The sequence below is a fragment of the Scardinius erythrophthalmus genome (assembly GCF_964197995.2).
Source record: "Scardinius erythrophthalmus genome assembly, chromosome: 19".
Classification (NCBI taxonomy): domain Eukaryota; kingdom Metazoa; phylum Chordata; class Actinopteri; order Cypriniformes; family Leuciscidae; genus Scardinius; species Scardinius erythrophthalmus.
In genome coordinates this window covers 17727583-17754975 of record NC_138239.1, presented here as the reverse complement: position 1 = coordinate 17754975, position 27393 = coordinate 17727583, and the positions used below count along the sequence as shown (strand labels likewise).

The window sequence follows — 27393 nt, the reverse complement described above, 5'->3', positions numbered from 1 at the left end:
CCAACAAATCATATATCATTAAAAAAAAAAATGTTTATAGAGAATGTAAAAATAACAATAACAACAATTTTTTTCATTTGCTCATTGTGACTCATTTTGCCAGCACTGATCACATTTCTCCTCTACCCTATTTTGTTTCTCCTCTTGATCATGCACCAAGAAATATAGCAACATCACATGTGAACAATAAGGACTTTGCGTGCTGTTGCAATGTTTTTTGGCCTTGCCCTTTTTCTTTTTTTATATATTTATTTTTAAACCTCTTAAAAAATAAAGGTGAAAAGATCCTGGTGATTTGAGGAAGCGAAATCTGTCTGTATGCAAGTAACCTACCTCTCCAGGCCTCACCTTTAATAACCTCACATAGTGTATGATATGTATTCCCTGTTTTGCTTTAACACATTTCCTTTTTGCGTCATGTTTTTCCTCTTTCTTCATTAATCCCTACAGTCGAAATGCTGAAGATCCAAATAACACTAATGATCATGACAAGGACCATAATGCACCATGAATAAATACTCTCTTAAAAGCAGCATGGTGGCAGTCTTAAGGCAGTCTATAGACCCAAACCTGTGGCTTGTCTTGCTGTTCCTGAGACCCACACCAGTTATTGGTGGAAACATTAGTGTCACTTTAAAACAGAAAGGGGTTTGGTCTTTAGTTCGCCAATGGGAAAAGTATCTATGATGATTAAAGCCTTGTAAGTGACCATTGACTCATAAAAAATCCTTCGGCTCTTTTTTGTTTTTTGACACAGATGTTGCGTCGCTCCCCCAAGCTGCTTGCTTTGTTGTGGCCGAGCATGGAATCAAACCATTAGCTTTTTGCTATTAACGTAATGTCTCCTTTCCTGTCTTTCACATTTTGGTGTGACATGGCCAGAAACAGCAAAACTTCTACAGAATCTCATGCAAACATTGTATAGTTTTTATGGGGGATTATGGACTTTTTTTTGTGTTCTCTTTTTGAGTTTGTAATAAAAATTCTCACTGAAGTCAAATCTGCATGATGTTTTTTTCAATCTGAATCCATTTGAAACAAACCAAAGAATGTGTGAAAATATATTAGGCAGTCAAAGTTAAGAGCAATTTTTTTGTTTTCCTTGTTTAACGGTACAGCTCTGGCAGATTGGCTGGTTAAAGCTTGGATCCTTAAATCTTGATTTGTTCTCTTGGCATTACAGTACTATGCTCTGCAGATTCTGGAAACAGTTATTAAAACAAGATGGAAGATTCTGCCCAGAAACCAATGTGAAGGTAGGACTGACTCACAAGAATTCCCCTTACCACTTTGAGATAAACGAGTAATTCATAGCTCAGTCTAAATCAATTCTTAAGTCATAAGCAGCTCAAAGGCTGGATTTGGACAAGCAGTGAAGGGATCATTGAAAAGTAGAAGTAAACATTTCACTCTGTGACAGACTTGACTCTACAAAACGTTTTTAGCAGGCCAACACATTCATTAGTCAAGTGAGTGATTGCCAAGTTGAGCTGAATTCCCCTTTTAAAAATGCACGGAAGGTTGTCTGCTCAGCTTAGTGTTCATTTGTTTCCAAAAAGACTAGAATCTGCTCTGTTAAAGATAAAATGAAATGAAAAACATGATGTAAGCACCTAAAATTGATAAATAAATCATCACTTAGATACTTTCTACGCTGTTCAGCTTAACCAGCATTGATGTCTATGATGTATATATATCTTACACAAAGTTAAAGGGATAGTTCACCCAAAAATGTACATTCTGTCATCATTTACTCACCCTCAAGTTGTTCCAAAATGAATTTCTTTCTTCTGCTGAACACTTTTCCCCCCATACTTTGAAGTCAGTGGTGTCCATCAGCTGTTTGGTTACACATATTCTTCAAAATATCTTCTTTTGTGTTCAGCAGAAGAAAGAAATTCATACAGGTTTGGAATAACTTGAGGGTGAGTAAAAATTTAGTTAGTTAGAAGTATGATTTAGCAGATCTGCAGATGATCAGACAGTAACAAGTCTTCTGAGAAGAGCTGCTTCCATCTGAATGGAGAGCTCATGGGGGTATGTGCTGTCTTACTGTATGCATTGACGCTCTTCACTGCTCTGCTTTATTTCAGGCATTAAAAAGTATGTTGTGGGGCTCATTATCAAGACATCATCAGATGCAGCCAATGTTGAGGTCAGTGAACGTCCACTTATTTTGTTTACTGTCTTCCCGTGGTTGATGTCTATTTTATTCTATGCTCTGCCTCCTTTCAGAAAGAAAAGGTGTACATTGGAAAACTCAACATGATATTAGTACAGGTGAGTTTTGTTTGACTACTTTTTCTTAGTGCACATTAGAGGGATTCATAGCCATTCATAATGATGTTGTGGGGGCATATATTTGATGACTGCAATAAAAATGTTACCCTTCATGTTACTTGATGTGTTTGTGTTTAGATCCTGAAGCAGGAGTGGCCAAAACACTGGCCCACATTTATCAGTGACATTGTTGGTGCGAGCCGCACCAGTGAGAGCCTTTGCCAGAACAACATGATCATTCTGAAACTCCTCAGTGAAGAGGTGTTTGACTTCTCCAGTGGCCAGATGACACAAGTGAAAGCCAAACACCTGAAGGACAGGTGAGACCGCATTTAAAGAGAATAGCTGTCATATTTTATGATTTATTATTAAATAGGGGTAACCCCGAATAGTTGAAGATTCGATCCTTCGATAGGAGGAGCTTGATTCGATCTCATGGTCGAATCTTCGCAGAGGTGTTATGAAACGAGGATCATGCCATTTTGGCTAAATGGGGGCGCTCAATGTCTGATTTCACATCTAACTACCGGTTTTCTGCCAATAAGTTAATATACTGCCTATTATGATAATGCTGTAAATAAAAATGTGAAAAGAAAGAAGCTTTTAATAAATATTTTTAATGTGCGTGAATAAATCTAATCCGTGACCGACAGAGAAGCATCTTGGCGGCAGGGATTTAAATCTAATATCAGGGATAAGAAAATCTAAAGTGTGGATGCACACCATCAGAAAGGATATTCTCCAAGGCTGGATTTAGCATCATGAAAACGTACTCGGTTACTAACGTAACCTCGGTTCTCTCTAGAAGAGGGAACGAGTACTGCGTTTTATTCAAAACGCTACGGGAAAAGTCTCTTTTCACGAAACACTGAAGCAAAAAATTATCCTTTAATTTTCATATATGTAAAACGCGTTGCGGCAGCAGCAGACAGCTATGGCGAGACGGCTTGCTCGCTCATTGGCTGCTCTGCGGCAACTGCTTAAGCCTATCGAGCGAGGCCTGAGATGACATCAGGCCAATGAGGGCGCTTCGCGCCCTCCTCGCCACTTCCCGCCGAAACGGGCGTGGCTTACCTCTATAAAAGGAGCTCGAGAAGGCTGACTCACTTGATTTTGATCGCCGAAGCGAACCAGAGTGAACCGTACGCACGGCAGAGAACGCAGTACTCGTTCCCTCTTCTAGAGAGAACCGAGGTTACGTTAGTAACCGAGTACGTTCTCTTACGAGAGTCCTCTCGTACTGCGTTTTATTCAAAACGCTACGGGAACCCCTTGCAAAACGCCGTGCGTGCTGGGATAAAAAAACACTGATCACCGGAAGCTATTTCAGGCACACAGTGCATAATCACCAGATTGACTCACACAGAGTCAGGGAATAAGGGTGGGAGCCTTAATTCCCTAAACTGTAGCGTCGTAGAATAGACATGTCCACAGACGCAAGTATAACATCACATAGACAGGGTAGGGAACCTGAACTAATGCGGAAAATGTGGGTCTTACACAGTTCTGCCCAAGATAGTCGGTAGCGCATAGCGCATGAGTTTCAGCGGTCTGACTAGACGGCTGAACGGATTACACCGACAAAAGCTTAGCCTGCAAGGCGGGAACCTCTAGGTTATAAAACCTGATAAATGTAGACGGCGAGGCCCAGCCTGCCGCCGTACATATATCCTGTAGGGAAATCCCGCTGGACCAAGCCCACGAAGAAGCAACGCTTCTCGTAGAGTGCGCTCTGACTCCCAACGGGCATGGAATGCCCTTGGCAGTATAAGCCAGCGCTATGGCGTCAACTATCCATCTGGATAGACTTTGTTTCGAAACAGCCATTCCTTCGGAACGTCCACTGAACGAGACAAAGAGCTGCTCTGTCTGTCTGAAGACAGCAGAGCGGGACATATAAGCTCTTAAAGCCCTAACAGGGCAAAGAAAACTCGAGTCCCCTTCCTCACTCGATGCCGGCAGGGCAGCCAGGGAAATGACCTGAGCCCGAAAGGGCGTGTTGAGGGATTTCGGCACGTAGCCGTGCTTAGGTTTGAGTATGACTTTAGAGTCATTAGGACCAAACTCCAAGCACGCCGGGCTCACAGAGAGCGCGTGCAGGTCGCCTATGCGCTTCACTGAAGCGAGAGCCATCAAAAACACTGTTTGAAAGACAAATGTTTGAGGCTAATAGACTGGATAGGCTCGAAAGGGGCACCTTTCATGGCCACCAGGACCGTAGAAAGGTCCCACAAAGGAACTGAAGGAGGTCTGGGCGGATTCAGTCTCCTAGCTCCCCTGAGGAAGCGGATGACTAAATCATTCCTTCCCAGTGACTGACCCAGCGCTGAACCAAAGAACGCTGAAATAGCCGCCACATACACTTTGAGCGTGGAAGGGGATCTGCCCTTATCCAACAGCTCTTGTAGAAAGGAGAGAACCTCCGTTACCTCACATTCGAGGGGTGAAATGCTCCGAGCTGTACACCAGCCGGAGAAAACAGACCACTTCGAAGCATAAAGCCGCCGTGTCGACGGCGCTCTAGCCTGAGTGATGGTATTCACGACTCCCTCTGTGAGACCAACGGGTATCTGTTGAGCACCCATACATGAAGGGACCACAGTTCCGGGTGTGGGTGCCAAATCGAGCCCCCGGCCTGCGAGAGGAGATCTCTCCTCAACGGCAGTGGCCATGGATCGATATCTGCCAACTGCATCAGAACTGGGAACCATATCTGGTTCTCCCAGAACGGAGCTACAAGCAGGACTGGGCATTTCGTTTCCCTGACCCGTTCCAGCACCTGTGGCAGGAGGGAGACGTGGGGAAAAGCGTATAACGGGCAGCGTGGCCACCTTCGGGACAGCGCGCTGTCGGTCTTTGAAAAGAACGCGGGGCAGTGTGCGTTTTCGCGGGACGCGAAAAGGTCCACCTCCGCTCTGCCGAATCTCTCCCACAACAACCGGACTGTTTGTGGGTGTAGAGACCATTCGCCCGGGGGAACATTGTTCCTGGACAGTCTGTCTGGGCCCACATTCTGAAGCCCAGGTACATGCACTGCTCTCAGCGAGCGTAAGTTGTGCTGAGCCCATAATAGTAGGCGTTTCGCCAGCCTGTACAGGGATATGGATTTCAGACCGCCCTGGCGATTTATGTAGGACACCACAGCCATGTTGTCCGAACGGACTATGACGTGTTCGTCCTTGATGTGGGGACAAAAACGCGTCATCGCGTTGTGCACTGCCAGCATTTCTAGGCAGTTTATGTGTTGGAGCTTTTCTCGTTCCGACCACAGGCCGAAGAACGGTCTGCCCCCGAGCAGAGCTCCCCATCCCGAGGTGGATGCGTCTGTCGACACCATCCTCACTCTCGAGGAAGTCCCCAGGCTTACACCTGATTGGTACCAGTCGTCCGCCGTCCAAGGCGCCAGGGCTGAAACACAGCTCTGATCGACCTTGAGGCGTAATCGACCGGTCGCCCACGCTCTGCGCGGTACCCGCGTTTTCAACCAGAACTGCAGCGGGCGCATGCGGAGCAGGCCCAGCCGGAGAACTGACGATGCTGAAGCCATGAGACCCAGCATCTTTTGAAACTTCCTGAGCGGGGTGACAGCGCCGCGGCGGAAAGACCTCGCCGCGCGCTGAATGTTCAACACGCGCGGTGGTGACAGCCGCGCTGTCATAGACTGTGAGTCCAGAACGACGCCCAGAAACAAAATCGTTTGACTGGGGTTCAATGAACTCTTTGTCCAGTTGACTGATACCAAGATTCTCGAGGTGATCGAGTAAAATGGTTCTGTGCTCCACGAGCTGTGATCGTGATTGAGCTAGGATCAACCAGTCGTCCAAATAGTTCAGCACTCGCATGCCTCTGAGTCTGAGAGGAGCGAGCGCTGCGTCCATGCATTTCGTAAATGTACGAGGTGCTAGGGACAAGCCGAATGGCAGGACTGTATACTGGTATGTCTGACCCCCGAAGGCGAATCTCAAGTATCGCCTGTGGTGTGACGCTATCTGTATTTGAAAATACGCGTCCTTCATACCTATCGACATGAACCAGTCTTCTCGGCGAACATGCGCGAGAATTTTGCTGGTTGTGAGCATTTTGAAACTGTGTTTCACTAATACTCTGTTCAGCCGTCTTAGATCCAGTATGGGTCTGATACCGCCGTCCTTTTTGGGGACTAGAAAGTATCTGCTGTATAGTCCCCCTTCGCTTAGAGCTGGGGGAACGCGCTCTATCGCCCCTTTGCTTATCAGTTTTGATATTTCGGCTCAAAGTAGGTGAGCTACTTCCAACGAAACCGAAGTTTCGACGCGCGCTGTGAAGCGGGGAGGGCGTCGACAAAACTGTAGCGAGAAGCCTCTCTTTATAATGCCTAGCACCCAGTCCGAAACCCCTGGGAGCGCTGCCCATGCTTCTGCATGGCTGGCTAGGGGCTGGATACGGAGCGCGCTCTGATCGCCGTGCGACAGAGGCGCTTCGGGGGATACAACAGGCATTATGCCTGTGGCATTTGAGGCGGGGCGCGCGCTTAATACAGCGGGCGGAACGCTCGTCCTCGACCTTACTACAGTGCTTAGCTGAGTGAGGGAGGACTGAGAAAGTCTCATAGGACTCATGTGAGCGAGTAGATGTGGGCTGGGAGCGGGCACATTTACTGCTTTGGGCGCGGTGTCTGCCTGAGCAGAGCGCGCGCTCACAGGTCTCGTTTTTACAGAGAGCCTGTGATCTGTTAGACATAGTGTTCGTGGGCACTGGGAAGCGGGCACTCTCACTATGTTGGAAGCACAATCGACCTGAGTCGATTTTATGTGCGCGAGCCCTAAGTGTAGGGCTGTGCTTATGTGTAGTGATGGGCACTGAGGAGTGGGCATCGAGACTACAATTATAGCACCATCGGCCGTAGCCGGGCAGAATGCCTGCGCTCGACCCCGCTGCGGTGTTTAACCGAGCAAGGGAGGGCTGGGCGAGTCCCGTAGGACATATAATGACCGTTAGTAAGTGTGGGCGCGGGAGAGCGGGCAAAATTACTGCAATGAGTGCACTGTCTGCCTGAGCAGTGTGAATGCACAGGTTTCGTCTTTACAGAAACCACAAGGCATGCAGAACATAGTGTTTGTGGGCACTAGGCAGTGGGCACGTTCACTATGTTGTGTGCGTGATCGACCCGAGTCGAATATATGAGCGCGGGCCCTGTGTGAAGGGCTGTGCTAATATGTAGGGATGGGCACAAGCAGTGGGCATCTTCTGTACACATATAGCATCATCGGCCGTGGCCGGGACTTCGCTCGTGGGCTGCAAAACAAACACGTCTGCAGTTGCCTCTCGGGGAACAAACAGAGTGATTTGCATTCGGCGGCATAAATATTTTCTGCCGGCAGACCCGGGATTCGAACTCGGATCCTCTGCGCGAGAGCCTAATAATCTACCACTGGACCACAGTGAAGATACATAGACAAAGTCAGCGCGAGTATTATCCACACTGGCGTTTGCTTGCAGGCATGTACCACGTGCTCGTGGGCTGCGAAAACAAACACGTCTGCAGTTGCCTCTCGGGGAACAAACAGAGTGATTTGCATTCGGCGGCAAAATATTTTCTGCCGGCAGACCCGGGATTCGAACTCGGATCCCTCGCGCGAGAGTCTAATAATCTACCACTGGACCACAGTGAAGATACGTAGACAAAGTCAGCGCGAGTATTATCCACACTGGCGTTTGCTTGCAGGCATGCGAGTAAGCACGACATGCAATACTAATATTTTCAGACGCCTGAAATATGCCAGAATGTGAGAAGAGTGGATATCGCCCGGTTTCAGCGGGGCTGAAAACACTCCATTCCCCTTTCGCCAGTGACGCACGGGAACCGTAGAAACGGCGTTCGGTTGCAGTCAAGCGGGTACTACGCGCTCGCTGGCTGCAAAATGCATCTCCGAAGTCGCCTTCAGGGGACTGACAGAGCGAAGCATTGGCGGCATAAAAATATATGCCGCTAGACCGGGATTAGAACTCCGGTCTCCCATGCGGAAAACCTATAATTCCGCCACTGAGCCACAGGGGGATGTAGGCTTTGAATGTGAGAAGAGTGGATATCGCCCAGTTTCAGCGGGGCTGAAAACACTCCATTCTCCTTTCGCCAGTGACGCACGGGAACCGTAGAAACGGTGTTCGGTTGCAGGCAAGCGGGTACTACGCACTCGCTGTCTGCAAAATGCATCTCTGCAGTCGCCTTCAGGGGACTGACAGAGTGAAGCATTGGCGGCAAAGGCGGCGTCAGCATGTATTATTCGGCGTTTGCTGGCAGGCAAGCGTGCTATAACAGACTCACTTGCTGCAATAATATTTCCAGTCGCCGAACAGGGAACTGAGAAATATGAGAGAAAAGAGGTGAGACCGACCAACGGTGGGACTGAGAACACTCTTTTCTCCTTCGCCGGTGAATGACGCGCGCGGAGGCAGGGTAGCTTTTCTTGTAACGTAAAGAAAAACTAATCCCGCCGTCCGCTTCCAGGAAGGGCAGCCTCGGAAGGATGCCTGGCGAGTCCTCAGAGTCACCGTAGGCAATTGGCTCGGAGTGAGGGCATTTCGTCGTCAGCGAGCGCGAGCGCTGCATGAGAAGGCGTCTTGAAAAAGACGCAGCTCTTTTAGGGGTGAGTGTTGCAGCGAACACACACACACAGAAAACAGAGCAATATAGCAATAAAGGATATAGGCGTCGGAAAGCGCAGCAGGTACGGCTGTAGAAGGCGGCGTTGGCCAGCGGCTTCGAGGGCTCGTCCCGCTGAAGTGCTTGCTTCGAACGACGCTTGCTTCCGTGATCCAGCGATGCGTGCGCTTCGCTGAAGAGATTAAAATCAAGTGAGTCAGCCTTCTCGAGCTCCTTTTATAGAGGTAAGCCACGCCCGTTTCGGCGGGAAGTGGCGAGGAGGGCGCGAAGCGCACTCATTGGCCTGATGTCATCTCAGGCCTCGCTCGATAGGCTTAAGCAGTTGCCGCAGAGCAGCCAATGAGCGAGCAAGCCGTCTCGCCATAGCTGTCTGCTGCTGCCGCAACGCGTTTTACATATATGAAAATTAAAGGATAATTTTTTGCTTCAGTGTTTCGTGAAAAGAGACTTTTCCCGTAGCGTTTTGAATAAAACGCAGTACGAGAGGACTCTCGTAAGAGAACCATGATCGTACTTCTGCCGGCCAACATTAACAAGTTGTTTTTCCTCAGGACATTCTAAAACGCTTAACGTGAAAAAATGCTTAAAGGGCACTTTAACGTGGCTTAATGTATTTTAAGACAGTGATGTTAAAAGACCAAACTCAGTAAAGACCATACTAAGCATAGCCTACTATGTACAGAAAAGCAGATGAGCGCAGAATATGAACGCAACGCGTTTAACTACATGGTAAGCATTTTCTATGGGAGGAAAATGCTTAACGTGTAATTAAACGCGTTGCGTTCATATTCTGCGCTCATCTGCTTTTCTGTAGGCTATATAGTATGCTTTATTAATAAGGTGTGTACAGAATTTGATCTTTTAATATAAATAATAATATATAATATATTAAGCCGTTAAGCGTTTTTTGAAACATTTGAAAAGACTCAAACGGACACAGACAGAATGAAAGACTAGATTTTTTTTTTTTTTTTTTTTTATCAGGTAGGGTATAAGTGATTTCAAAACATTTCAGCTAGTTCTAATTAGATTTTTGGATGCTGTGAACATGTTTAGCTAAAAAGACTGCCACTCCAGTTTAGCGTTTATTGTTGTCTCTGCAGTTAAAAAGACAAAGTTGATAATTCTGGCTATACTTTCGTTATTTTAATAATTTCTTTATTTTAATTTTATTTATTGATCACTCAGGGTTATCTAATTTAACTATTTGTGGCTTGTTTTGAATATATGTTCCCCTGCAGTTTAGGCATTTTGCACACATTTGTTCTGGACCTTGTGACTTGATTCTGACGTATTTCATTTTGTATTTTCTTCTATATATTTGTGTGATGTTATGTACATCATGGCTTTTTAAAAATGCTGATTCCACTATGAAAATCCTTAGTTGGGGACACCCCTATTATTAAATGAGGTCATATTCACATTACTTCTTGTTCTTGTTAATTAATCCGCATTGTTTTGTGATCCATCTGCAGCATGTGCAATGAGTTCTCTCAGATATTCCAGTTGTGCCAGTTTGTGATGGTATGTATTGTTTTCATATTGTTTTCTCTCATACAAAAAAAGTGTGTGACTGTATATACAGACTCTCTCTAAATCATTTAAACACTCTCTTAATTATTTTTCAGCTTTTCTAGTTAATTATTAAATTATGAACTAACAATTTTTTTCATTTGTGATGTGGCAACATAATTCTCATAAACCTCAAAAGAAATCTCTGATTTTAATGTCACAGGAATAACATTTTAAAATTGAACCATAAGTTTGATTTGCATATGCATAAAACCCATGTTAATGGATTAATTTTATTGGCTTAATAAAATTGTTTTATTTTTTTCTACAATTTTTAGGAAAATTCCCAGAATGCCCCACTTGTGCATGCTACCTTGGAGACTCTGCTAAGGTTTCTCAACTGGATTCCCTTGGGCTATATCTTTGAAACTAAACTCATCAGTACTCTGGTGTACAAGGTAACATATCTAAAGGTTTTATTACTCTTGCACACTTTGTGAAGAACTAGGAATATAGTTGTTTGATAGATGACTTCATTTTTACCTTTACTTATAAGTAACTCATATAAATACCACCACTCATTCATCCTTTTATTTAAAAATAAAAAATAAATATTGGCCTGCAGCATGCTTCAATTGACCAATCAGAATTAAGTGTTCCAGACAATAGTGTAATAACTATATTTATAGTGTATGTATTTATTTTTTGTTGTTCAGTTAAATAGATTCATGCAAAGATCATGAAAACAACTATAAAGATTGTTTTTCACACCTACAAGCAGTGGTCTTTGAGGTAATTGTTGACCCCTCTTCTCTTTTGGGTTGATTTGTAGTTTTTAAACGTGCCGATGTTTCGCAATGTGACACTGAAGTGCTTGACTGAAATAGCAGGAGTCAGTGTCAGCCAGTACGAAGAGCAGTTTGTCAGTCTCTTCACTCTGACCATGATGCAGCTCAAACAGGTAACCTCCTCTCTGGTTTAAATCAAAGTAAAATTCCCATTTACCCGTTGGTCTTGGGCTAGTCTGATGTTCTCTTTCTTACTTGTGTGTTGAAGATGCTTCCACTGAACACCAACATCCGGCTGGCGTATGCAAACGGTAAAGATGATGAGCAGAACTTTATTCAGAACCTCAGCCTGTTCCTCTGCACCTTCCTTAAAGAGCACGGACAGCTGATAGAAAAGAGATTGAACATCAGAGAGACGCTTATGGAGGTATGCACAGACTGAACTTGGTTATGGAGAATCAACATCAGTCTCTTTGCTGATTAGATGCCATTGTGTTAAGACCCTGTTTGTTGTTCTGTTCAGGCTCTACATTACATGTTGCTGGTGTCAGAGGTGGAGGAGACCGAGATCTTTAAGATCTGTTTGGAGTACTGGAACCACCTTGCAGCTGAGCTGTACAGAGAGAGTCCTTTCTCAACGTCCACTTCTCCCCTACTCTCAGGCAGCCAACACTTTGATGTACCGCCCCGCAGACAGCTCTACCTACCTGTGCTGTCTAAGGTTAGCTCACATACAAGAAATTCAAGATGAAAATTCAATTTTTAGGCAGAAACAATAAGGGTTTTTGTGTTACTGTTTTGCAGGTGCGTTTGTTGATGGTGAGCCGCATGGCCAAGCCAGAGGAAGTACTGGTGGTGGAGAACGATCAGGGCGAGGTGGTTCGAGAATTCATGAAGGATACAGACTCCATCAACCTCTACAAGAACATGAGGGAGACGCTTGGTGAGCGCTATGCTGCTTTGTACTATGAATGCAGATTTTTTTGCCCACTAATCTGTGTTTATTATAAGTGTCATCATATTTCTCTCTCTGCAGTCTATCTTACCCATCTGGATTATGCCGACACAGAGCGTATTATGACAGAAAAGCTTCATAATCAGGTGAACGGTACAGAGTGGTCCTGGAAGAACCTGAATACGCTATGCTGGGCTATTGGTTCCATCAGTGGAGCCATGCATGAAGAGGATGAGAAGCGGTTTCTCGTCACAGTCATAAAGGTACAGAAATCTTAAAATGCAAAGATGTAAAGTCTTGTAATGAAAAATAAGAACCATAACAATGTTCCCACGTCATCTACAGGACCTGCTGGGTCTATGTGAGCAGAAGAGAGGCAAGGATAACAAGGCCATCATTGCCTCCAACATCATGTACATTGTTGGCCAGTACCCACGGTTCCTACGTGCGCACTGGAAATTCCTGAAGACTGTTGTCAATAAATTGTTTGAGTTTATGCATGGTGAGTCGCAAATGCTTTGAGCCTTAGAATAGAATCAAAGATTTGCATCTGTATACAGCTGTCATATCTTTTGGTCTGATTTTTAAATAAAAGCAGCTTTGATGTCAGATTTGATTACACATATACTGCAGATACTGCATTTCAGTAATTTATGGAGCATCTCGGTAATAATACATAAAGTTGAATTTCAGCTTGATTAGAAAAACACGATTACATCAGTTCTTTTACAGTTATATTTGACTATTTATTCTTCTCAGAAACCCATGATGGAGTTCAGGACATGGCGTGTGACACATTCATAAAGATAGCTCAGAAGTGCAGGAGGCATTTTGTGCAGGTGCAGGTGGGAGAGGTGATGCCGTTCATCGATGAGATCCTCAACAACATCAACACCATCATCTGTGACCTGCAGCCCCAGCAGGTATCAAACAACCCCATCTGTCTCAGTTAGCCTGCTCCATGTGTAACTGACACATTATGCTTTAGAAAAGTTTAACATTTGAGGAGAAGTTCTTGCAGCTCTGCTGGACCTGAGCGACCATTTGTCGTTCGCAGGTGCATACATTTTACGAGGCTGTTGGCTATATGATTGGAGCACAGACCGACCAGGCTGTACAGGAACATCTAATAGAGAAGTACATGTTGTTGCCTAACCAGGTGTGGGACAGCATCATTCAGCAGGCCACCAAGGTGTGTGTGTGTTTTTTCTCAAACATCAAATTTTGTTCCATGAAACTTTTTTTAACTAATTTTTAAGACTGACCTTAAATGTATGGTGTTATCCTGCTATAGAATGTGGACATCCTGAAGGACCCGGAGACAGTGAAGCAGTTGGGCAGCATCCTGAAGACCAACGTCAGAGCGTGTAAAGCTGTGGGACACCCTTTTGTTATTCAGCTGGGTCGCATCTACCTGGACATGCTCAATGTATACAAGTGCCTCAGTGAAAACATCTCTGCTGCTATCCAGACCAATGGTGTGTTTTTCTTTAGACAATCAAATCTCTCTACTTTTCAGATTTTATCTTATGTGTGCGCACGTGTTTAAGACAAGGAGTAAGTTTAATTCTAGAGTTACCATATTCATGTGTATATTTTTCCATGTATCTCTGTTGGTTGTCTCAGAGTGACAGATCAGCATTAAACTGAAGTCAGTCTGATTACACAAACTCGCTCAGCTGGAAGACAAAAGGCTGTCACAGAGCTTAGCGCTGTGTGTGTGTGTGTGTGTGTGTGTGTGTGTGTGTGTGTGTGTGTGTGTGTGTGTGTGTGTGTGTGTGTGTGTGTGTGTGTGTGTGTGTGTGTGTGTGTGTGTGTGTGTGTGTGTGTGTGTGTGTGTGTGTGTGTGTGTGTGTGTGTGTGTGTGTGTGTGTGTGTGTGTGTGTGTGTGTGTGTGTGTGTGTGTGTGTGTGTGTGTGAACAGCGGTCTATTACAGGGCTGTCTGAGCAGCTATATATAGCACTGTAGCTAGAGCAGAATGAGTCAAGTTTAACTAAATAGTTGCCTAAAGAAAATTCTTACTATTGAGAAAGTCTGACTTTCTCTGAATACTATAATGCATGGCATAAACAGTATATAATAGACTTCACTCAAAAACCATAAGTCTCTTGTTTATGTCTGTTTATTTGAATTTATTTTTTTTATAGGTGAGATGGTGACAAAGCAGCCTCTCATCAGGAGCATGCGCACGGTGAAGAGAGAGACTCTGAAGCTGATCTCAGGCTGGGTCAGCCGCTCCAATGACCCACAGATGGTGAGACACAAATCACAGCTTTTAGGTAGGGATGCACCGAGATGAAAATTCTGGGCCAAAACAGAAAATTATTTATTATTTTAAATTAGCGCTTTTTTTATAATTGTATTAATATTAGACTTTTGAATGAAATTCAGTAATTTTAATGATACTGAATTTAAGAAATACAAGCCAATAAAAATAAAATAACCACACTTTTATTGAAAGTAAAATTGGATAGAAAATATATTAATATTAAATATCAATATATTGTTCTTTTATTCAGTTTTATGCAACAAAATCAGATTTAAAATATTTATTTTATGACCAGTTCCCCAAATAATATATTGTCCTACAAAGCTGCTGTTATCGGAGCATGTGAGCAGAGCGTAGCGGGGAGCGGATCAGTGAACAAGAGGGTAGCGTCATTTTACCAGCATTGCCCAGCACGGCTATACCACACCATGATACTGCACAGTAGGGCTATTCCAAACAGAATTAAACTGTGACGTGGAGAAGCATAAGGGTGCATCGCTAGCATTAGCATTAAAAAGCCCAGCTAAACCCAGAGATGATAGAATTATTCCTGCTCCCGCCACGGTGTACAGCACTGAAGTTTGAACTCATTTTGGCTACCACTATAAAGAAACTACAAAGGAGATCGACAAGAGTCATGTTGTTTGCAAAATAAGCCATGCTAAATACAATACTCGGGAAACATTGAATCTGAGAGCTCATTTAACATCCCGACACCATCCGCACTGCTGAGTGCGGCGTTTCAATAGAATATGTAAATATGTGCTGCACGCTTTCCTCTCAATAACAAAATAAACAAAAATGACAGCAGTGGCAGCAGCAAGAAATCATCTAATCATAGTGATGTTGATGTTTTCACGAGCTCTGCAATTCAGCACTCATGCTGAAGGCATGTTTAGTTATATAGCACTTTATACAATAGATTTCTTTAAAGCAGGCAGCATTACAGCAGTACAAATTTTTTTTTTAAAGTGTCATGCAGTCATGGAGTGGACTATGCAATTTCTAGGGGCGTAATAATGGTACACAAAACTGACGGTTCGGTACGTATCTCGGGTTGATGTTACGGTTCGGTCCAGCAGGGGGGACAAAACTAAACATATAATTGCATCTTTTTTTAATTAAACTGTGGTTTACTGAAAAAATTGCAGCCGTTGGACGGGCCATGTTCGGTATGCCATGAGTATCCATGAGGTTTTTAAGGTTTGAATATCGTTACACCCCTAACACTTTCTGTTGTTAAATACTTTAGTAATTAAAACTACTACACTGTGAACCTATATACTGTGAATATAGGGAAAATAATAAAGTGCAGGTATAGATATATACCTAAAGAGTCACTTACTCTTACTATTTCCCCTTTACTTTGATTGCACAAAATAATGATTAGTGATACAAATGTAAATACAGATTCCACTGTTTTGATTAAATAAAATAAAGTTTTTGCTCAGGTGTTATGCATGTGGTGGTGTCTTCTTTATGGCAGTTTTTCTAAAATCTTCCTAAAAAAAAACAAGAAATACAGTATCACAATGTACCACCTTTCTTACAGTTTCGCAATATATCGTATCGTAACCCCTGTATCGGGGTGCGTACCGTGTTGGCAGATTATTGGCGATACACAGCCCTAAACCTGAGCGGAGCGTACGTGATTAGAGCGTATATTTTCAGCCGTTTGTCTCTTTCGGACAAAAAATTTAAATTTCGGTCGAAATTTTGGCTCATCCCTACTTTTAGGCAAAGAGTCTGTACTTAAAATCAATCTGTGTAATTGTGTAGTTGAAATACTTTTGAGTTGAAATACTGTTACAGCACATTTAAAATTAATTGTTGACGACAAGAAATAAAAAAATTGTGACAGGATCTAAGATATGAACTTTCTCTTATGCATTCATCTAATTTTTAAACTAAAATCTTGATTTTTAGAGACGTTTTTCATCATGAGACTTTATTTGTCCAGCTCAAGGCTTTTCTGTGTCATGCGTTTGATAGATCCAGTATTTCTGTCTCTGTGCAGATAATTCTGTTATACCTGCTTCAGGTCCGTCAGTTTGGACTTGTTCAGATTAGCGCTGTCCTTACACAACACACACTTATCCGCTCATCCTTTAAGCCTGTCTGCGCATGTGTTTATTGTTCATACTCTAGGTGGGGGAGAACTTTGTCCCTCCGCTGTTGGATGCTGTGCTCATTGATTACCAGCGCAATGTCCCAGCAGCAAGAGAACCGGAAGTGCTTAGTACCATGGCAACAATCGTAAACAAACTGGGTGGACACATTACTGGAGAAATCCCTCAGATATTTGATGCAGTGTTTGAGTGCACATTAAACATGATCAACAAAGTAAGCTGCCCTTATTTATCCATCCATCAATTTAATATTCTATTGTCGGTTATTTTTGAAACCTGACTGCATTTTATTTTTCTGAAGAATCTTTTGAAATTTGTCTGTTGTTAGGAATTGTGAAGTGCATAATATCCTTTATTTTTGTTTAGGATTTTGAAGAATACCCAGAACACCGGACGCATTTCTTCTATCTGCTGCAGGCGGTGAACTCTCACTGTTTCCCAGCATTCCTGGCTATCCCACCAGCCCAGTTTAAGCTTGTGCTTGACTCCATAATATGGGCTTTTAAACACACTATGAGAAACGTGGCAGACACTGGTGAGAAAACAGATGCACTCATCACAGCCAGATGTCAGATTTACCCTAATAATTTATCATAACATGCATATAACAACTGTACATTGAAAAATGTCACGTAGGCCTTCAGATTCTCTACACGCTGCTGCAGAACGTGGCCCAGGAGGAGGCGGCAGCTCAGAGCTTCTATCAGACATACTTCTGTGACATCCTACAACACATCTTCTCTGTTGTCACGGATACATCACATACAGCCGGTCAGTACTGGCCACCCCCCCCCTTTCTTTTTTTATTTATTTATTTATTTATTTGCCTGAACACTGTGTAACCATGTAGTAATCATGAGTGTTAAGGTTTTTCTAGAATAATCAATTTAATGATTTAACAGTTCATATAAATTTCTAAAATTAATTTTTTCTAATTTACAGTTTTTTACAATCACTTTGTTACTATTTTCAGAACCTTGATGTAATTTTTCACAACTCTAGACACAAAACTCACAACCAATGATCAAAATGCACATTTTTCAAAACTCTAACCCTTTTCTCAATTGCTTGGATACAATACACATAAAACTTAGATCATTTGTTCATTCAACAAAAATCACCTGTTCAATATGACACAACTTAACATCAGAGTACTACTATTTCAAAAGACAATTCACACATTACATTTCAAATGAGTGTCTATTCATTTCCTTACAATGATCTAACTATCAATTGATACAACTGCTCAAAATGATAAGTAACTATTGCATTACTCTTAATGCATAGTTGTATGGAAACAGACAAACAATCTTCCATGTTTACTGTAAATCATGAAAGTTTCAAGATAACGAGATTCATTGTCATCAATTAGCGTGGAGCATGAACCAATTAGACTACACTATCCATGGATGTAGCCTAATATTTTATCATAATGCTTCATCAGACACTGTGTCTACACTCTCAGAAAATAAAGTACATAATTGTACCTTTAGGGTACAATGGCTTGTCACTGGGGCTGTACCCTCAAGGGTACAATATTGTTTTTAAAGAACTTTAAAAGCTTTAAAAGAAACGGTACATATATGTACCTTTTAATGCTTTTTGACACTCAAAAAGCTACATATATGTACCTTGAGGTCCAATAAATAAGCCCTATGGGGTACGTTAGTGTAGATTGTACCTTGGGGAACAGAAATGGACTCCTACTGTATACCCCTATTTCTGACAGTGCATGGTCCCAAATACTGTACCACCTCTTCAGACTATTTACAGTATTGACAGCACTGTATAGATAATCACTCCTGTTCTGTTTCTTACAGTACAAGCAAGTTGAGGAACACTGCATTTGATGTTTTACAGTACTGTCTTTTCTTTTCTATTTCATAGCTAATTATTTTTGCTTTGATTCAAATAAACCTATGTTGTGATTGTACTGTAGTGTTTTGCATCAATATATTACAAACTTTGTTCAGTGATTCCACTGTGTCTGTAGTATTCTCTCTACTACTGCAGTACTTTTACAGAGATGTATTTACTGTACATGTAGTGCCATAATGAAACCTGTATCACCTATTTTGTTCTACAATATTTAATGATTGTATGAACAATGACACAGTGAAACTATCGGTTGCTTGTGTGTGGGTGATCTATAGTTATGTTTCAATGGTATTTCACAGTAAATTTGTTTTTTGAACCAATGATTGTGCAAGTGCAAGATTTCTTTAAAGATGTGAATGCACAATGCAATGTTTTGAACATTAGACAGCCTGTGTTACAAGTGCTAACCGTTTTGAGTTTTGTGTCTAGAGTTTTGAAAAATGACATCAAGGTTCTGAAAATAGTAGCAAAGTTATTGTAAAAAACTGTAACTTTAATTCTGAATAATTTAAAAATCTTTAATTGCCCAGATATTTACTGATTTACATCCAGTGAAAATGAAAGTTATAGCCAATTTTATATTATAAAATTTACTTTTTTTTTTAGTGACATGATTGATTAAATCTGTAAATGCCTCCGTTTGTTCAATCTCTGCATATTTGTCATCCAGGTTTGACCATGCACGCTTCTATTTTGGCGTACATGTTTAACCTTGTTGAGGAAGGAAAAATCAGTGCAACTCTGAACCCCACAAACCCAGTAAACAACCAAGGATTTATCCAGGAGTATGTGGCCAACTTGCTCAAATCAGCTTTCCCCCACTTACAAGAGTGAGTATCCTACAAACTAACACTCCACAAGAACTTGCGCACTCCAAAGACTGCATCTGGAGATGCACTGCATGAAATGTCACTTTTACAATTACAGTAGCGTCATATCTTTAATATAAATGTCACATGGTTTGATATTTTGTTGTGTAATGTAATGGAAAGTGTGATGTTCCAAAACATTTAGGGCCATTGTATGTTCTTGGCAGGTGTTGTCTTAACATGTGGATTTATTAAAGAAATATGTAGATTGTTCTTTGCAATTGGTTAAATGTTACACAACATATCTCTTAGGTATAAGCTTGTTCTCTCTCAGTAGACGGCTTGTTCTGAGAATAATTAGTAAAATGTTTCTCACCAGCAGCAACAGTTTGTTTTTTTTTAATGCTTTGGACTATTTTTATGTCTATTTTTTCTGACTGTATGTTTGTTTTCTTTTTCTTTGTAGTGCCCAGGTGAAAGTATTCGTGACTGGCCTGTTCAGTTTAAACCAAGACATCCCAGCATTTAAAGAACACTTGAGGGATTTCCTTGTACAGATCAAGGTGAGCTGCAAGCCGTTTATCCTACTGAGACAAGGACACTGAAAACCATAATAGTTAATTGCATAATAATGGTTATTGAAATATGTTCTCTTTTTAATAAGCAAATAAATCAGTAGTAATAGTGCTTATGTGGATGAGAGTTCATGGATCGAGGAAATAGATATGGTGTGAGAGAAAGCATGCTGTCCCTTTGACCTTTAAGGGATCGTGAAGCATGGTGTAACTAAATGGGTCATCTGGAGTGCACAGGGACAGAGGCTGTGTGTGAGATGGAGAGAGGGCGATTATGGCAGAGATGACAGCATCCTGGCAGAGCAGTCAGTGCAAGCTGAACCCACTAATTGCTTACTCTTTTCTCTGTGTACCTGCAGGAGTTCGCCGGCGAGGACACCTCTGATCTGTTTCTGGAGGAGAGGGAGGCTTCGCTGCGCCAGGCGCAGGAGGAAAAACACAAGCTGCAGATGTCTGTGCCTGGCATCCTCAACCCTCACGAAATACCAGAGGAGATGTGCGATTGAGTTTGCATGCAGACATGCAGCGCACACACTTTGCTGACTCCTAAACAAACTAAACACACAGCTAAAGCAGTGTTGTGGCTACTCTTCTGTGGGCCCCCTGTGTGTTTTCTCATAAGTGTGTGTGTGTGTGTGTGTGAGTACTTTAGGATCTTCCTGTGAGGAGGCGATTTCTGCACTTGGCTGTCTCTTGACCAAAACAATGCCAATATGTAAACAATACCGTCACCCAGTGGCCCTTTTTGCATAGTACGTGTTTCATACACACTTTTATGTATTACCTTTCCATTGTTAACTGCTTACGTTTGGCCACTGTAATCCAAACGATGCATGAAGTGTCGCATCTGTACAATTAACTTGCTTGTGCTCGCTTTTTTTTCATTGCCCCTCTCCCCTTCTATTTCCTCCTCATGTATTTGTTTATGTATATTATCATGTATAAAGACCAGAGTGCAGTTTGTTGTGTTTGCAGAGAGCTGTATGTGTTCTGGCAGCGGGTAGATGGTACCTAGTGTCAGTGTGTGGGACAATGAGCTGCGCACCTGATCCACCCAATGAGAATGTCAACGAATGTCTGTGATTGGTGAGTTTGCAGAGGTGCTGCGTGCTCATTGGCCGGCGTTTCGTGTGTTGGGAATCCAGAAGTGGTTCGGGGACTAAAGTAGCTCTCAGCAGAATGTGAAGTAGATCGCTGAGTTGAACGGTCTGATAGATGCTGCTGTGGTTGTGAGTGGGACTTGGAAGTGGTGCTCCGTTTGCTTTTTCTACACGGGAGTGTTCAGCAGCCCTCTATGTGTTCATATCAGCATCACTGTAAAGCATCTTTACTACCATGGGAACACACAGATGTTTCGTCCTGTTTTGTTGTGGGTGTGCGAGCGTGCGTGCGTGTTGTCGCTAAGCCGACATCAGGTTTTTTGTTTTCCTCAATGAGGACGGTTGCTCCTTTTGTGAGCTTTCATTAAATTGAAGTTTAAAAAAAAAGTGGTTGAAATATTTATGGGTTCTTGTAGGCTACACCTTTATAACTGCTCATGTTAACTCACTCAGAGACTGCTTTGGAGTTTTTCAAATTGTACTAATTTACATTGTTTACCATGCTGTAGTGCTGCAGGACACTACTTAGAGCAAAATAAATCTCAGTTTACATTTAATTTTGTATTTTTGCATTTTTCATTTTTATCTTTAAGTCCTGTCCAAATAAAACACAAGATTTGTATTCAGAGAACATTCTCATTAGGAAGTAGAATGTACCAATCCAAATACTGATGATCAGTGGTGAATTTCCCATTTAATATGTGTTGCATTTGTTGTGAATCTTTTTGAACTGATTAAAGTTGGAGGAATTTTATAATTCTGTCTGATTTCTCTTGGGTTTCTTCTATCTTTTGGGTGAATTCATAGCTGGAGATATGAAGTGCACTGCAGGGATACTTTGTCATTTATTTACCCTCATGTGCACTTTCCACAGAACACAGAAAAATAGTTTTTTGTCTACAATTAGCCCCCTGCAATCTTCAAAATGTTGCTATTTATATATTATTATAGTGTTAAGTAATGTTTTGATTCAGCTTACATTTTTAAGTTTTAATAATTTTAGGTACTTTTGTAATTCGTGTTTTTTTTTTATGGCTTTAAATTATTTTAGTAGTCAACTTCACTTAACTTCAACTTGAATATTTCAGTCAGATGCTATAAGAAACATTTCTAATTTTGTTTTAAGTTTTGCATCTAATTGCATCAGGTTTTTATATGATCGAAAGCAATTTTTAATAGTTTTAGTTAACAACAACACTGTTTCACAGAAGAAAGATTGTCAAACTTGTTTGGAATGACACAAGGGTGAGTAAATAACAGAATCTTTGCGTGAACTATCCCTATGGGCCCAACACCTCCAAACCTCCTCGGGAGAGTTACCTCACATTTCCAAACCCTACCCGGCCTCCACCTGCTCGGATCTAGCAACTGAGATCCATTTCCTCACTAATGCTTCTAGGCTGTGGTTTAAATGAACCTTGTCGTTAGGGTGACCACCTGCTAATAAGCCCAAGGGGGGACAAGGGTTATGTTTCTGAGGGACAATGTGGGACACTGTCTGGCGCGGCGGTGCCCCACTGGCAGACTGGCAGGTTTACCCATTTCTAGCACATACCACCTTGCATAGTATTAATAATGCCCTATTCTCCTAAACGTGTAATTTTTGATGTATGCTCATGAATAGGCCAACCAATGTGTATTTTTTTTTTCTAAATAAAGACTCATAATATTTTGAACATTCAATGAATTGACAGATGTACTTCCACTTAAGATTTACTATTTAATTTTATTTATTTTAAAATAAATTTTAATAAATTAATAAATTATAATATAAATTTATAGGATTAACAGGAATTGTAGTTGCTCAACACCACAGGAACAGTTAAAAAAAAGTATTTAAAAAAAATACGATTGACCTCGTATTCCCCTCCCTCCATGTCCGATTGAGAAGGACGTTTTGCAAAGGTCACAAAAAGCCCTCTCGGTATCCCCCTCAACACCTTTCAGCCACAAATATTCATTTCCCCATTCTTGTTTCTTGTACTCACACCTTCTCTTTTTAATTGATGATGGCGTTGACTCTCAGACAGTCTCTTTCTCGAATTTTTCGAATTGGAAAGCGCGCATCTGAAAGTTCCTTAATTCCTTCCAAGTGTGTCTGGTATGCGCGTGCGTACGCTGTCATGACAACAACGAAAAAGTTGACAACAACCTAGTCAGCAGGGGTTTGTGTGGCAACAATAGCGTGCTGAAATGTCAAGTAATGTTCGTTTGTCTGCTTGGGGCTCGAGTATATAGAGCGACCAACTTATTTTTGAGCAAGCATAGATTATGCGTGACACGGTCTCAATTTGCGTGACGCGTGAATTGGGCTTCAAACGCTGTGCGCGCACGCGCTACGCGGGACGGGTGGTCACCCTACTTGTCGTCCACTGAGTTCTGTCAGTATCCTGCTGTTTGAACAGATCTCGAGAGCGATGTGACTGGCACGGAAGAACAGTGTTGAGTTTCTCCTCTGGTGCAGTTTCCTTGAATCGTTATACTCTAATATGCACATCCCAAGAATCGCGTCTCGTTTTGTGTTCTCACGAGTGATGATGTAAATGCAGACGCAGGCCTCATTTGACATGCCATGACAGTTGTCTGAATGCATCACTGCTGTTTGTTTTTGCCTGTGCCACGTCCCGCACCATGACAAGCCGTTTTAGCTTAAATTGTACCCAGCGTTACTCGTCGTAATTGCATTTTTACTAGTAAGAATTCAATTAGAGAGCTCTACAATTCAATTCTTACTAGTAGCAATTACAATTAGAGAGCTCTCTAATTCAGTTCCTACTAGTAACAATTCCAATTAGAGAGCTCTACAAATTAATTTTTACAAGTCATATGTCTCCATTGACTTCCATTCATTTTTAATTACGGAGCTGTACAATTGAATTGTTACTAGTAAGAATGCAATTGCAGAGCTCTTTAATTCAATTCTTACTAGTAACAATTTAAATAGAGAACTCTCTAATCCAATTATTACTAGTAACAATTCCAATTAGAGAGCTCTCTAATTCAGTTGTTACTAGTAAGAATGTAATTGCAGAGCTCTTTAATTCAATTACAGAGCTCTGCAATTATACATATCTTTAAGTCATATTTTTACTAATAAAAATTCAATTAGAGAGCTCTGTAATTGCATTCTTACTAGTAAGAATTTAATTAGAGAGCTCTCTAATTGTAATTCTTACTAGTAACAATTCAATTGTAGAGCTCTCTAATTGTAATTCTTACTAGTAACAATTCAATTGTAGAGCTCCATAATTAAAAATGAATGGAAGTCAATGGAGACATATGACTAGTAAAAATTCATTTGTAGAGCTCTCTAATTGTAATTCTTACTAGTAACAATTCAATTGTAGAGCTCCATAATTAAAAATGAATGGAAGTCAATGGAGACATATGACTAGTAAAAATTCATTTGTAGAGCTCTCTAATTGTAATTCTTACTAGTAATAATTGAATTAGAGAGCTCTGTAATTGTAATTCTTACTAGTAGTAATTGAATTAGAGAGCTCTCTTATTGAATTCTTACTAGTAAAAATGCAATTACGAGAGTAATGCTGGGTACAATTTAAGCTAAAACGGCTTGCTATACCGCACAGCTCTGGTGATATGATTCAACCAAGTCTCTGGAGTTCCCAGGGAATGTGTTTGGGACTAAAACTTTCAGAAAACACTCAAGTGAAGTTCTGAAGCCCTTGGGATTCCACTGAAGTTGTAGAACTTGGGTTGGACGTTTTTTAACTGGCTCTGTGATGTATTATAATAATAATCTATATCCTGTGAGCTTGTGTGACATGTTAGTTGCCTGCAATAAAAATCACTACCAAGGAAAGATGAGCTCTCCTGACCCACTTTGAAACCGGAATCCGGTCTTGGGGGGGTTCCAGTACGACTTCTTCCAGAAATGCTGTTCAGAGGTCAATCCAGTCCACAACCCCTACTCATTTAAACAGGCAGCTTAGTTTTTAACAAAACCTGTTTAGCATTTTATTTCTGAAAGTATTTTAGTATTTAAAGTATGTAAGTTTATTTTACACACACACACACACACACACACACACACACACACACACACACACACACACACACACACACACACACACACACACACACACACACACACACACACACACACACACACACACACACACACACACACACACATATATACACACACACACACACACACACTGCCCAGTCCCAAAAAAGTCTCTGGTTGGATTAAAATAGACAAATGTTTAAGAGTCTGTGATTGTATCTTTATTGCAGTGATTATTCTGTTTCTAGCATGTTATGTGTTTGGCAACAGTTCTTCTAATCCTAATTGATGGAGTGTGTAGCTTTTTATTTCTTAAACAACCATCTAGGAAGACACATCATGGCCATGTTCCAGGATGACAATGTCAAGATTCATCAGGGGAATGGTTGGGAGGGAGCATGAAGAATCATTTTCACACATGATTTGAGTGCAGACCTTAAATGCATTGAATGTCTTTGGGAAGTGCTGGAATAGAGTGCTTGACTCTTGCATTGTCAATACATATAGATGATTATATAATAATAATAACGTACTAAATTAGATTATGTAAAACATGCCTCATTATATATATGTGTGTGTGTGTGTGTAATCTAATCTTGAGCACATCTGCCGCACTATATTCAACGAGTGAAATGTATTTTGCTCCAAAAACAGATGCATGAAGAGGCATATGTTCTACATAATCTAATCTACATTATTATTACATAATCATACAAACTCTGAGGGAAGATGAATGATTCTTCCTGTGCAATGTAGGTCACAACTTTTGTGTGGCTCGTGTAGTATTGTAAACTAAGCTTATACTGCCATCTACAGGTGTGATTCACACTGTTTCGTCTGTGAGTTGCTTGTAAAGCAGTGGCTCTCAACCTTTTTGACTCCAAATCCCCCATTGTCCATAACAATACAATAATTCATTTTCAGAATTCCCAAAGTGTTCATTCATCTAAGTGAGCATTCATCTTTTTAACCAATGAATTGACATGATTTTTCCAGTCATTTGTGTTTACTGGATAAGGATTTAGAATATATTTGTTTACTCACAAATTCTATGTGATAAAATATATTAGAGTGTGGCATAACTATAAAAATAACACGACTTTTCTGGGTCTAGAATAGAATTGATTTTTAGTAGGCTATAGTTTTAGTTTGTTTTAATGCTTGTTTAGTCTTATATTAAATAATTTGATTTAAACAATGTGAGAGTTCATATTAAACTTGATTTTACATATGCATTCCTATTATTCACCATAAAGTAATGAGGAAATACCTAATATTAACGATTATACCTTCATACAATTATACCATTTTTACCCATTATAGCGAGTAATAGGGAAAGGATAAATGTCAGGTGAAGTGACACAAGACACCGAGATACAGAGCATCAGGAATCTCTGCCCTTTGACACTGACACAGCTGGCAATGGCAGCACTAAACTGTGTCCCATCATTCCTCTCTTTCTCCCTCTTTGTCTCTCTCACCAATCCCGGGTACAGTACGAAATACAAGACTATTAAGACTGAGAGAACATCTTCATCTCTCATTTGTTCGATTAGTAACAGTGTAACAATGTGTTGACATTGACGCAGTATATGTGTTTTAGAGTTACATCAAATATTTTTTTCCCATTGGGTAAGTGTGGCTCCTATTGTTTGCTTTAGGGCATCAGAAGCTTAAACACTTTGTTTTATTATGCACATTCTTCCTACAAGCACATTGTAAAGGAGCAGTAAAGGACACTGCTGGAGGAGAGGTACCAGAGGTCAAGAGGAACCGCCATACGCCAAGTCACACACAGGAATTCCAGGATGGTGCTCTGGCAACGTCTGGCTGGGTGTAAAAGAGTGTGGTATGGTTGAACATACTTTATTGATAAATATGACCATGCTAGTTTTTTAAGACCAGCATAAGATTATTTTCTGGTCTAAACTGGTTTGTTGGTTTTATAGGGATTCTTAGTGATCTGGCTTGGGTGACCAGCTTTGGTGACAATCTTTGTGAGACCATCTAAAAACCAGAAAAACAGGCTTTTTTTTATTTAAGTTATTGATTGAGCTTTTTGGATGCATTACAATATCTATTAAAGGGACAGTTCACCCAAAAATGTAAATCCTGTCATCATTTACTCACCCTCTAGTTGTTCCAAACCTGTATGAATTTTTCTTCAGCTAAACACAAAAGAAGATATTTTGAAAAATATTGTTAACCAAACAGAACCCCATTGATTTCCATGAAGAAAAATAAAAATACTAGGAAGTAAAATCTTTTGGGTGATCTATCCCTTTAAATTACTATAACTATCCTATAACTACTAATATGCCTTCTACAATAACTACTAAAATCAAAATAAATTTCTATCAGTTTCCAGTTTTTTGTATTGGTTTGAATAATTGGCTCAAAAATTCGCGACACATCATCCTAATC

The 27393-nt window shown here is 41.3% G+C and overlaps 1 protein-coding gene across 3 annotated transcripts in view; it reads left to right on the top strand.

The window, feature by feature from the left end:
* Nucleotides 1–22620, top strand: part of xpo1b (exportin 1 b) — a gene marked incomplete at its 5' end in the record, with an annotated part of 28538 nt that extends 5918 nt beyond the window's left edge. For all 3 annotated transcript variants that reach the window (XM_081394372.1, XM_081394373.1, XM_081394371.1), the window contains 22 exons: nt 1184–1256; nt 2094–2155; nt 2236–2280; nt 2419–2600; nt 10399–10447; nt 10774–10893; nt 11268–11396; nt 11492–11650; nt 11747–11944; nt 12028–12166; nt 12260–12441; nt 12524–12680; nt 12938–13101; nt 13236–13370; nt 13473–13656; nt 14327–14433; nt 16597–16791; nt 16944–17112; nt 17214–17348; nt 19126–19285; nt 19731–19827; nt 20199–22620. In XM_081394372.1, coding sequence (XP_081250498.1) covers nt 1184–1256; nt 2094–2155; nt 2236–2280; nt 2419–2600; nt 10399–10447; nt 10774–10893; nt 11268–11396; nt 11492–11650; nt 11747–11944; nt 12028–12166; nt 12260–12441; nt 12524–12680; nt 12938–13101; nt 13236–13370; nt 13473–13656; nt 14327–14433; nt 16597–16791; nt 16944–17112; nt 17214–17348; nt 19126–19285; nt 19731–19827; nt 20199–20345 — 2988 coding nt within the window. In that variant the 3' untranslated portion in view covers nt 20346–22620. The remainder of the gene's footprint in view (nt 1–1183; nt 1257–2093; nt 2156–2235; nt 2281–2418; nt 2601–10398; nt 10448–10773; nt 10894–11267; nt 11397–11491; nt 11651–11746; nt 11945–12027; nt 12167–12259; nt 12442–12523; nt 12681–12937; nt 13102–13235; nt 13371–13472; nt 13657–14326; nt 14434–16596; nt 16792–16943; nt 17113–17213; nt 17349–19125; nt 19286–19730; nt 19828–20198) is intronic.
* Nucleotides 22621–27393: the final 4773 nt, after the last annotated feature.